The 12082-nt window shown below is 38.4% G+C and overlaps 1 protein-coding gene across 1 annotated transcript in view; it reads left to right on the plus strand.

Moving 5' to 3' along the window:
- MALRD1 (MAM and LDL receptor class A domain containing 1) overlaps positions 1 to 12082 on the plus strand; it is an 838152-nt gene that overhangs the window by 298307 nt on the left and 527763 nt on the right. The window contains exons 23-24 of the mRNA XM_044228594.1: positions 5981 to 6157; positions 9213 to 9375. Coding sequence (XP_044084529.1) covers positions 5981 to 6157; positions 9213 to 9375 — 340 coding nt within the window. The remainder of the gene's footprint in view (positions 1 to 5980; positions 6158 to 9212; positions 9376 to 12082) is intronic.

Genomic DNA, 12082 nt, shown 5'->3' on the forward strand with positions numbered 1-12082 from the left:
GTTAAGTCAAGCTTAAAAAAGAGAAATCCCCAGATGAGAGGAACAGAGTATGGGAAAATAGAACAGGAGGCATAATGTGATTTCAGAGTTAAGACATAAGAAAATATGGGCTAGATGAGGGGACAGAAAAGGTAAAATAGGGCCTAAAGGAACATTCCATCCCTGGACTGGGGCTACCAGTGAGGTTCCAAAAGAAACGACTCATGGTTGATCTAGAAGAACTCTTGGACAAACTAAGTGACAAAGAAAAGTGAACATAGCAAATTATGGAACCATAGTCAAAAAGCTCTCAGTGATTCCCCCCTCTTGTTATTCATGTCCTGTGTACCAGTTTCCTCTCACACTGACCTGTACAACCACTGACCCACACAGCAGTGACTATGAGTAGTTTCCAAAGCTATACTTCTGTCTTCTCTTGGATCACTCAGTCTGAGGGGAAGCCAGACACCATGTCAAAAGGATACTCAAGCAGCCCTGTGGGGAATGCCTGGGAACTTGAGGCCTCCTGCCAATAGAAGCACTAACTTCTCAGGAATGTGAGTGAGCCCCCTTGGAAGCAGATTTGCTAGCCCCAGTCCAGCCCTCAGATGATTGTTTTCTTGGATGACATCTTGATTGCAATCTTAAGAGATTCAATGTCAGAACTACCACACTAAGCCTCTTCTGCACCTTGCATTCCCAGAGACTGTGTCAGACAATAACTGATTATTAGTCTTAACTTCTAAAGTCTGTGGAAATTTGATATGTAAAAATAGAAAACTAATAAATACTTAAAAATACTAAAGGATTCTAATCCCTAAGAAAATAGCATGACATTGTTTTAAAAAAGTGTTTGGGGGCTGTGGGGGAGGAGACAGAACATTAAAAAAAATTCCTGTTGGCTTTCTTGAAATGAGAAATAAATGAAATAAAAATCTCAGTGCATGAATTAAATAGCTCAAAGATAAAAGTCGATGTTTTGATTTGTCAGTGGGCGAATAGGTATGAGAGAATTTCAGAGTGCAATATATAGAGATAGAGGGGGGAAATGGAGGGGTAGACTTACTTGAAGGATTGATTATAAAAGCTGTTGGAGTTCCAGAAAGAGAATGAAGAAAATGAAGAAGTCATTTTCAAAGACTGCACTGGCTTAAAATTAATATAAGGCACAGATTTAGAAGTGTCGTGAACCTTGTGCAAAATACTACAGTAAGAATATGTCCAGGTCTTGACTCCTGGAAACGAATTAGAAAAACAACAAAGATAAGAGAGGATTATGTTAAAAATAGCCAGAGATTAAAACACAATTACAAAAGACCACAGTTAGACTCACGACAGACTTTACAACAACAAGCATGAGAGTCAGAAGAGAGTTGAATTGAATTTAAAAGTCCTGCAAAATAATAACTATTAGCCTCGAGCAAAAAAACCTTCCAGGAATGAGGGTGAAGAAAGGCTTTAAGAGGATAATATCTGCAAATACACAAAAGAAGACTTGACTTCACCAGACTCTTGCCGGATGAACTATGTAAACGTGAGCATCAGACAGAGATGAAATGAGCTCAACAAGGGCTGAGATGCACAGGGGAATGGACCGCAGAGGAAGTGGCAGGCACATGCGTAAATCTGCATCTACCAGTGGATAGCGTGTGGGCCACACGATCAGAATATTTATACACAGCTGGGAGGTATGAAATTGATGCAGTGACTTTGGAAAACAGTTCAGCTTTTTCTAGTGAAGTTGACATACAGTTCTCTATTCTCTCCGACTAAGCAATTCCACTCCTAGAAACATCAGGAGAAATGTATGAAATAAAACCTCCAACAGAATCAGCTAAAAAAAAAAAAAAAACCCACTGATGATAGAATGGCTAAATGATATATTTGATCACATAGTGAAATCTTATACAGCAGTCAAACTATGTGAACTGCCAGAACATTATTAACATGGATGGGTGAATACACATTGCTCAGGAAATAAATCAAGTTGCCGAAATTCATATAGAGAAGGAGTCCATTCATCCAAGTTCAAATTTAACTGGTTTATTTATTCAAAAAGGACCTACGTGCTATTCCAGCTGTATAGTCACTGTTCTAAGATGTTTGCGACATCAGCTCATTTAATCACATGATGAGCTAATGGGCACTGTAGATTATCTGACATATATGCAAATGAGGAAGATGATAAAAGCAAATGAAAATGGAGTGCCTGGGTTGCTGTGTCAGCTAAGCGTCCAGCTCTTGATTTTGGCTCAGGTCATGATCTCAGGGTTGTGAGTTCAAGCCCCATGTCGGGCTCCCTGCTCAGGGTATAGCCGGCTTGTCTCCCTACCTCTGCTTCCCACACTGTGCCCTCCCCCTATACGAGCTCTCTATTTCTAAAAATAAATAAATAAAATCTTTCAGAAAAGAGCCAGTGAAAACAGGAATGTAAAACACAAGATTCAGCGTACCACGGACCTGGAGGGATGGCGGCATGGGGTCAGCAGGGAAACAGTGGAGGATTCAAAAGCTGTGAATTTTAATTTCATAAGCTGGATGGTAGATTTATGGCTGTTCTTTTTTATTACTATTTAAACCAGATATATGTTTTCTATCCATTCTTATACATGAGTAATACATTTCATGATCAAATATAGAATAAGGGAGAAAATTTTGAGTTGCTCAATAGATCAGTAGACCCAAAATTGGACACTCATATAAGGAAAATTGAATTAAGTTCATATCATATAAAACAGATAACAGTAAAGTCCAGATGGAGTAAAGACCTAAATGTGAAGAGTAAAACTATCAAAATTTTGTGAAAATCACAGAAAAAATATTGATGATAAAAAAAGGAGGAAAGATTTTTTTTTTCCCAGTGAAGCTTCAAACTACGTACCATAAAGGAAATAACTGATAAATTGGAAGGCATTGAATTAGAAATTTTTATTTTGAAAGAAACCATACAAAATGAAAAGACCTATCATAGACTAGTAGAATGTATTTTTCACGCAAGTAAATGACAGAGGCTTAGTATAGAGTATATGGGAAATAAAACTATAAATTAATAAGAAAGAAAAAATAACGCAAAGAATGCAATAGAAAAAAAGAGCAGGGCATGTGAACAGTTAGTCAAAAGTGAGGGCAAGGTACTTGAGTAACCCCTAAAATTAAAAAGAAAAATTCTCAGTAATTAGGGCAATACAGGTTAAAATATGAAGGAATTATTATTTCAGACCCATTGCACTGGTAGATGTTTGGATAATGCTACGTATTAGCTGGATTCAGAGAATATGAGAAATGCACACATTTCTGAGTGGAAATGTGTAAAATCACTTTGAAAACGACTGCTTAAGTTGACTGATCACATACCCTATAACTGCAATTTCACTTCAGATGATTTGTCCTGGAAATAACACTGGCATGTGTTCACAAAGAAAGATTCAAAAAGAAATGGACAGCGATGGGTATTGCAGTGCACGTTAATACTTTCTAATAAGGAAGGTGTATCAAGGTCCCGCCCTGCTTGACAAGAGAAGCAATAAATATTTAACCGAGTGTTCATTTAATTGAATGCTCTAAAGCAGTGAATACTGTTCAGTGCTGGAAAGAAATGAAGTGTCAGGCCATTGAAATGACCTGGAATAAACTCGAATGCATGTTATTCAGAGGAAGAAGCCTAGCTGAAAAGGTAACATATGATGCCAGCTGTATGACACTGTGAAGGGGAACCCTACGGAGACAGTAAGAGGATCCAGGGTTGCCAGGGACTCAGACAATGAAGGAATTGAGTGCAGTGAAACTCCTCTGTGTGACACTAATGGTGGAAGCATCATTGTACGTTTGGTAAAACCCATAGCAGTAAAACCCTAAGAGTGAACCCTAATGTTAACCGCGTGGAAAAGTCAGAGCGGATTGCCCAGTTTGCAAGGAGGGCCAGAGCATGCGTACATGTTGCCTTAGTTTCTTTTCTTTTTCGAGCTGGTTAGCTGTAGGGAGAATGAGGTCTGCTTAACTTGTTGTGGTAGTTCACGACGGTAGGCTTCCTTCTGTACAAGGAGAACTGGAAGTTTCCAGTACAGATTATAAGATTATAAGATAGGCTGTTGCTTTCTGAGTTTTGTGCTTTAAAAGACCACTTGTCTATAGATAATAGATCATTATTAACTTCATCCATAAAATGTTGATATTTTGATTTATCTTATATGCTTTTGTCTTATTAGTTCTTAATTATTTCAGAACTTGAGCTGAGAAGCCAAGTACGGTTTTTGGACTTTCCTCAAATTCCCAATACCACCCAAATCCCCAGTCCTCTAGGTACTGGGTGTTTGACATTGCTCAGGTCTCTGCTTTTTCCTCCGTACTCTCTCTGCTTTGGTTTCTTAGTTGCCTGGAATTAAAGTAAAAGCTTAGCTGTTCCTGTTCCTGTCAGAACCACCTGCAAATCATTCTTCACACCGATGCCAGAAAAGTATCTCTTAAAGTGGAGATTGTGTACCTTGGCATTTCTCCACCGCTTTTTATATTTATTTCAAACTCCTAAATTGGTCCCACTTAGCTCATTTATGATGTGCTAATTGTCTCCCAACTAGTACCATATCTAGTGACTTTATCACATGCGTTCTTACTCTGTCACAAGATGTTCCCCATGCCAAATCCTCACAGCATTTGAAAAACGATGGGCCAGTATATTTTTCTGCCTTCACACAAATCTTTGCTCATTGTCCAAAAGGAGCTTATTCCCATTTTCATTTCGTCTACAACGCCTCATCTTTTAAAACTAAAAACTTGTGTCTGGGCGGCTCAGTTGTTTAAGCGTCCGACTTTGGCTCACATCATGATCTCAGTCAGGATCCTGGGTTCAAGCCCTGTGTGGGGCTCTGTGTTCATTGGGGAGTCTGCTTCTCCCTCTCCCTCTCCCTCTGCCCCTCCCCCTGCTTGTGCATATGCTCTTACTCTCTGTCTCTGTCTGTCTGTCTGTCTGTCTCTCTCTCTCTCGTGTAAGTAAATAAAATCTTTAAAAAAAAAATAAAGCTAAAAACTGAAGACATTATTTTTCCAGGAAGTCTTCCCTACCTCCCAACTAATGTATGCTTTTCATGTGTTTTCTATAAATTGTACAGTCTTCCAGTTGTCCATCTGTTCATTCCCTCTGTCGTCCATCCATCCATCCATCCATCCATCCGTCTGTCTGTCTATTCACTCATTTCTAAGTGATGATAGTGCGCCCACCATGTGCCACAGTCTGTGAATTGTGCTGTGAATGCAGGAGTGACAGGGTAGATGTCCTTCTTGCTTCCACGGTGTTATACTCTTTCTCATACATGGATCCTATGGAACTGTAATGAAAGATTGGCCTGAGTGCCTTATCCACTACTCAGTAAATTATTTGACAGCAATGAAAACCTTTGGCTTTCAGTCAGTTACACCTCCCATTCCCGTGATATGGGGTGTTATTAATAAATGTTGATTGACTAACTTACAGTAAAAATTAGCTTCTCTAAATTTCTTCTCAGCTCTGTAATTTCAGAAATCATTATCTTAATTATATAAATACTTGCATATGAATCTCTCTCTTTCAACTTTGAATATGTAAGGGCAGGTGAAACAGAGATGAGGAGCTGCTGGATTAATTGTTGCAGTGGAAGAGCCATGTTTATTTACCTGGTGGACTAGAAGGTTTAACCAGACCTTAACGCTGGTTCCTAATGCCAGCGTCTGGGACTCCCTTGATTCCCAGGGATCCCAGCCCTGTCCTTGAGCCTCCCATTTATTCAGTGAGTTTTGAGCAGTTTTTCAGTAATTTCTCTCTGTACCTTCGTCTATTTATATCCAACTATTTGTTGTTGCTAAGACAGAGAACTCCAACTTCTACGCTTACGTGAAAGTCAGCATATTACCAAAGACTACCAAATGTTCTTTATAATATTGAATGTGAAACGTACTTATAAAAGCTTATTGTGTCAGATCTTAAATAGAGAATCTACTGAATTATGCCTGTATGTCATCCCTGACCAAGGTACTTTGCCAGTGGACCTCCCAACTCCACCAGAAGTGTCAGCTCCAGGAACGTTGCCTCCACACAATTGTACAGACGCTGAATTTATTTGCAGATCCGATGGTCACTGTGTTGAAAAAATCCAGAAATGTGACTTTAGAAATGACTGTCCCGACCAGTCAGATGAATCATTCTGTGGTAGGTGAACTCCTGTTTTGTATTAAAACATAGCATAAGACGGATAAGACAATACTAATACGATCTTTTTTTTTCCAATTTATTTATTTTCAGAAAAACAGTATTCATTATTTTTTCACCACACCCAGTGCTCCATGCAAGCCGTGCCCTCTATAACACCCACCACCTGGTACCCCAACCTTCCACCCCCCCGCCACTTCAAACCCCTCAGATTGTTTTTCAGAGTCCATAGTCTCTCATGGTTCACCTCCCCTTCCAATTTACCCAAAAGCACATACCCTCCCCAACTAATATGATCTTTAAGTAGCATGGCCTCATGTCCTAGTTAGAAATTTTCGACTTGGCTCAGAATAGGTTCTTAAATGTAAAAGTTGCTTGTATAGAAAATTATAGTAGAAGAGTCAGCGTTGCATTCTTCTGTGATGCTCAACAAGAGGTAAGTGTTTCTAAATTGAAGTTTTGATTCAAAACACTTGTTTCGTGGACTTCACTGGACTCTGGGACTGTGATTGACTAGCTCTTTTTTATCTGCTCCCCACCTCCACCATTTGCCTCTCTTCTATTCCTCACACTCACAAAATAGGAATGTTTAAAATGGAAGTATTATAATACTCTCAAAGGAGATGAATTTGTTCAAATGTTGCCATTGCCAAAATAGAAATTGAATACTATGTTAAATATGTAGAATTCATAAGAACCAGTACTAATACAGATGGGCCCTTCAGCACCTGTGTCCTATTGAAAGGTGGTTTTTACTTATTGGCATCTGCTAATCTCTGGCTTTTAGGGCAGATTTTTAATTTATAAGTGAACTTCTCAGCCGGAGATACAATCTTAGAGGAAAAAAAATTGATCTGTGTGGCTGTAGGGGCAAAGCACAAGCTCAGAAGGAGTGAACACTTTTGCTTTTTTCCCCCTTCCCTACTATTTATTGGATGGTATATGAATTCCCTATACTGTAATATTTCTCAAGTATCTTAATGATATGAAGGGTTCAAACCATGCAGATAATACAGAGTGTAGTGGAACTCTGTTCTATCTTCTGTCAGCATTATGCAGAAAATCTAAAACTTGAAAAGCCAAATGAGGTTCATATTATTTTAACATAGAAAAAGAAATGCTTCTTAATGTATAGATACACAATAAATTAACCAACTTAGCTAGACCCCAGAACTCATAAAATCAAAGCTAACTCACTCTGTGAATGAGACAACATAGTCATTAAGTCAAGTTGGCTAGGGATACATATGGTGCATTGCAGATGGGGGATAATATAACGGAAAGTGCTGTGGTATTCAGACTTACTCGTGGGAAGACCATATCCTGTTTTGATCACACGTAAGTTGTGTTTCTGAAAGTTTACACAGAATTAATTCCGCCTAATGAGTATCTTCAGTGAATACAGACTTCTTTGTTCACCTTTGCAGTTTTAGTGGCGTCCTTGATGATTGGGTAGGCGGTTTTGATAAAGTTCTTTAAAGGTCCTGAATGAATGTCTCCTGTAAAATTATTATTTTAAAATCCTGGGGTTATTGATTTACTTTGAATACACATGAACTGCATTTCTTACTTTCAACAAATTATGTGATCTTTCTTCCTCCATCTTTTTGTAAGAACCGCTGTCATAGAATAAATCTGTCTGTTACCTGTGGTCTTGCATTTTTAATGCTTTTTATTTTATAAGGAACACAACACGAGAGCTGCCCTCAACACATTTTTAAGTGCATGATGTATTGTTGTTGACTATGGGTACAATGTTGTACAGCAGATCTTTGAGCTTATTTGTCTTGCTTGACTAAAACTTTATGTCCTATAATTTTAAAAAAATCAATGACTATTTTCTTTTTTAATGATATAGAGAACAGAGTCCTATTGAATTTTAAATGTCTGGTGGGTGGGGATATGGGGTAACTGGGTGATGGGCATTAAGGAGGGCAGGTGATGGAATGAGCACTAGGTGTTATATGCAGCTGCTGAATCACTGGACTCTACCTCTGAAACAAGTAGAAAAAAAAGAAAAAACAATTTTAAATCTCTTTACAAGATTAATATAATTATATGATCACTATTAATGTCAGAGATTAAATGACATGCCTGAGTGTCAGGATTAAAAAATCACTTTTTTTTTCTGTTTCCTTCTCAAACTTTACATTAAATCATGAACTCAAGTTCCTAAAAGATGGTGATGGTTTGCCAACATTGCTTATACTATTTAAAATATGGAGTCTTCTACAACACACATAGGAACAGTGGAGAATTTAAGAGAGACACACGGACATCTTCAGAGAGGAAGAAAGAGTATTTCACACACAGCCTATGTATTTCACAAATCACTGGACTTGTAATTTCTTTCTTTTTTTTTTTTAAAGATTTTATTTATTTATTTGACAGAGAGATCACAAGTAGGCAGAAAGGGAGGCAGAGAGAGAGGAAGGGAAGCAGGCTCCCTGCTGAGCAGAGAGCCCGACGCAGGGCTCGATCCCAGGACCCTGGGATCATGACTGGAGCCTAAGGCAGCGGCTTAACCCACTGAGCCACCCAGGTGCCCCCATAGACTTGTAATTTCATGTGATATCAAGTTACAGTCATTACAAGGACATTGAAAACTTTCAAGGAAAATATTATTGCTTTGAACTTAAGGAGTTTGGAATTTAGACTAACCCCTTCAAAGGCTGAGCTGAAGTTCATCTTTGTAATAATGCTATGGCAGAAGAACAGACTTACCAGAACTTGGTAAGCAATGTTTAGAAGAGACTTGGAATTCCGAGATTGCTATTTGAGGACCTAATTAAAATCTCATCTCCTTATCAGAACAAATTCTTCAGTATATGCATTTATTTCCATGTTATAGCTGCTGTAGTTACTTGAATATAGTGCACATAGATTTCTTTAAAACTCTTCTAATGATAGTAGAAATCATTTTTCTAATTATTTTAATTATGCTTTAGAAATAATTAAAAAAATAGTAAGAAAGTGCTTGATATGGGTAGAAATTACCTTTCATGGATACATTTATTGTGATTAGCTCATTTGTCTTTGTTCTACTCTATTCAAGCTACAGAAGTTTGCAGCTTTGAAAAAGGAAGCCTGTGTCAGTGGTACCAGCCAATCCCAGAAGACCTAATTCAAGATTCAAACACATTCAGATGGGGGCTTGGTAATGGAATCAGTATTCATCATGGGGAAGAAAATCACAGGCCACTGGTGGATCATACAACGTAAGTGACCACATGCTTTGAACATGTCTCTTAGGAACTATGTGTTAAGCAGATCCCAAATTCTTGCCATACTGTCTTACCCTAAGCCAATGAATGATGAAATTACAGACTAAATGGGCTAAGTGTACTCTTTTATATAAAATTGAGAAAAAAGATACAGCCATTCAGTTGAAAAAAAGCTGTGAATCAGGGCCTCTGGGTGGCTCAGTTGGTTAAGAGTCTGCCTTCTGGGGTGGGGTTATGGACATTGGGGAGGGTATGTGCTGTGGTGAGTGCTGTGACGTGTGTAAACCTGGAGATTCACAGACCTGTACCCCTGGGGATAAAAATATATTATATGTTTATAAAAAATAAAAAAAAATTAAAAATTAAAAAAAAAAAAAAGAGTCTGCCTTCTGCTTACTTAGGTCATGAACCCGCAGTCCTGGAATCGAGCCCCACAGTGGGTTTCCTGCTCAGCAGAGAGTCTGCTTCTCCCTCTCTCTCTCTGCTTCTCACCCCACTCCAGTCTGCTTTTCCCTCTGCTCCTTACCCAACTTGTCCTCTTTCTCAAAATAAATAAATAAAATCTTAAAAAAAAATAGAAAAGGCTGTGAACGCTCGTAAAAGTCATAGAAACTAGAGAAAAGAAAATATAAGAAAAATAAGAAAAATAATTTATAATATAACTACTCATGGAAAAACACTATTAATATGTTGTTTTAAAATGACCATTCAGGGATGCCTGGCTGGCTCAGTCAATAGAGCATGTGACTCTTGATCTCAGGGTTGTGAGTTCAAGCCTCATGTTGGGCTTGATGCCTACTTAAAAAATTAAAAAAATTTTTTTTAATTAAAAAATTATTTATCCATTCCTTCCCCTGTCCAAATCTTTTATCTGTTTTCTTTTCTTTCTTTCTTTCTTTTTTTTTTAGCTCCTCCTTCTCCTCACCCCTTTCCCTCCTCTTCCAGCCTTTGATCTTCATTGTCATTTATTTTGGTCTTTCCTTTTCAAGCCTTCATAACTTACACCTCTCCCTGTTTTATAGGCCACAGGTATATTGAGTGCTTCCTTCTTAGCAGATCCTACCAGTCATTCTTTCCTTTTAAGGGTTTCATGGAAGTATTACTGAAGAAAGCAAGGGGATCCCCATTTATATTACAGAGAATGTCTTCAAAACCTTTATGCCTTCACACCTTCAAGAGCTCTCCTTGTGTGGCTTCTGTTTCAAAGAAAACTAACAGTGGCATGTATCTGCCCCCTTCCGTGGTTGCCCTGGCCAACATGATCTGGTACTTGAAGAGAGCCATAATACCTCCTGGGCTGACTTTTTTACTCTGGTGTCCTGATCTCTCTTTTCTTGTTTTATTTAGTTGAAATGATTCCAGTTTCACCATCATTTGATTTCGATATTAGCAACCATGTTGCCCAAAGTATATAGAGTGGCAGATAAGAATACCAAGTGTTTAGATCACTTTCAACAGTTGGCAGTGAATTTGGGAGGTTTCCGTCTACCAATTTTCCGTGGGCTGCTTCTGACTCATAGAAAAGCAAAGGGCAATTTCAGGAAGTTTCTCTGGCACATCCAAATAAACCACACTGTCTTAATAATCTGTATTTCCACCAAGAAAAAGGCGGACTAGAATCTCCCTTCTATGTGGGAAAGGTATGAATAGAAACATGGTAGCATGTTATAAGCACAGTAATAGAGCTGGCTTTTAACTTCCTTGTCTCTCTCCTTGCCTTGCCCATCCCCAACGTAGTCTGTTCAGTCTCTGAGGAATCACAGGGTCTGTGGCTTCCTTCTTTGCTGCATTCTTTCTAAATGACTGGTACATGATAAGTCTCCATAATTATTTGTTGAGTGAATTAGTTGATGATTAGAACCTATATATTTGTGCTTTATAATTATAGGCTGCAAGCAAAAAAATATATTTTAAGTAAGAAAAAAATTTTTAAAGATTTTATTTATTCATTTGACAGAGAGAGAGAGAGAGGGAGAGAAAGCAAGCATGCCCAGGAAAGGGGAGCAGCAGGCAGAGGCAGAGGGAGAAGCAGGCTCCCTCTGACCAAGGAGCCTGATGCAGGACTCGATCCCAGGACTCTGGGATCGTGACCTGAGCTGAAGGCTGTTGCTTAAAGGACTGAGCCACCTAGGTGTCGCTAAATAATATTCAATAGTCAGATAATGTTTAATAGATGTGCTCTACATGACAATGAATCTGGAAAAGGGAGTGATGGTCCCAGAGCTTGCATCTCCCCTAGCTGTCCTCTCCCCTCTCTCTAGGCTCCTTCTGCAGCCAAGGAAGGTTTGACATTTTTCCTTTGTCCTAAGGAGTAGTTTTTATGCATCATATATCCATCCTACTCAGTGGCTTATAGTAAATCTCCAAGCTCCATTTTCCAAATTTTATTATTTTATATTTAAAGGAAGGCTCACTCTTCCTTTCTTCCTTTCTTTTGCTATTTTTTTTTCATTTTATTTTTTCAGTGTTCCAAAATTCAAAGGAAAGCTTTGTCTAACTTAAAAAATGCTTTTTTTCTCTCAGATGTTTGGCTCCAGAAATTTAAAGCCAGGTGTTTAATCTCATTGTGTTTGAAATAGTTTTCAAAACCCAATTTTGAAAATCAAAAAGCTCAGGACCAATTCTTTCTTCGTCTTCACATTCTGTGATAGCAGCTCTCCTTAAGGCAGACATGGGTTCAGGCTCAGGTTGGTAAAAATCA

This window comes from Neovison vison, chromosome 12 (genome assembly GCF_020171115.1).
Source record: "Neovison vison isolate M4711 chromosome 12, ASM_NN_V1, whole genome shotgun sequence".
Classification (NCBI taxonomy): Eukaryota; Metazoa; Chordata; class Mammalia; order Carnivora; family Mustelidae; genus Neogale; species Neogale vison.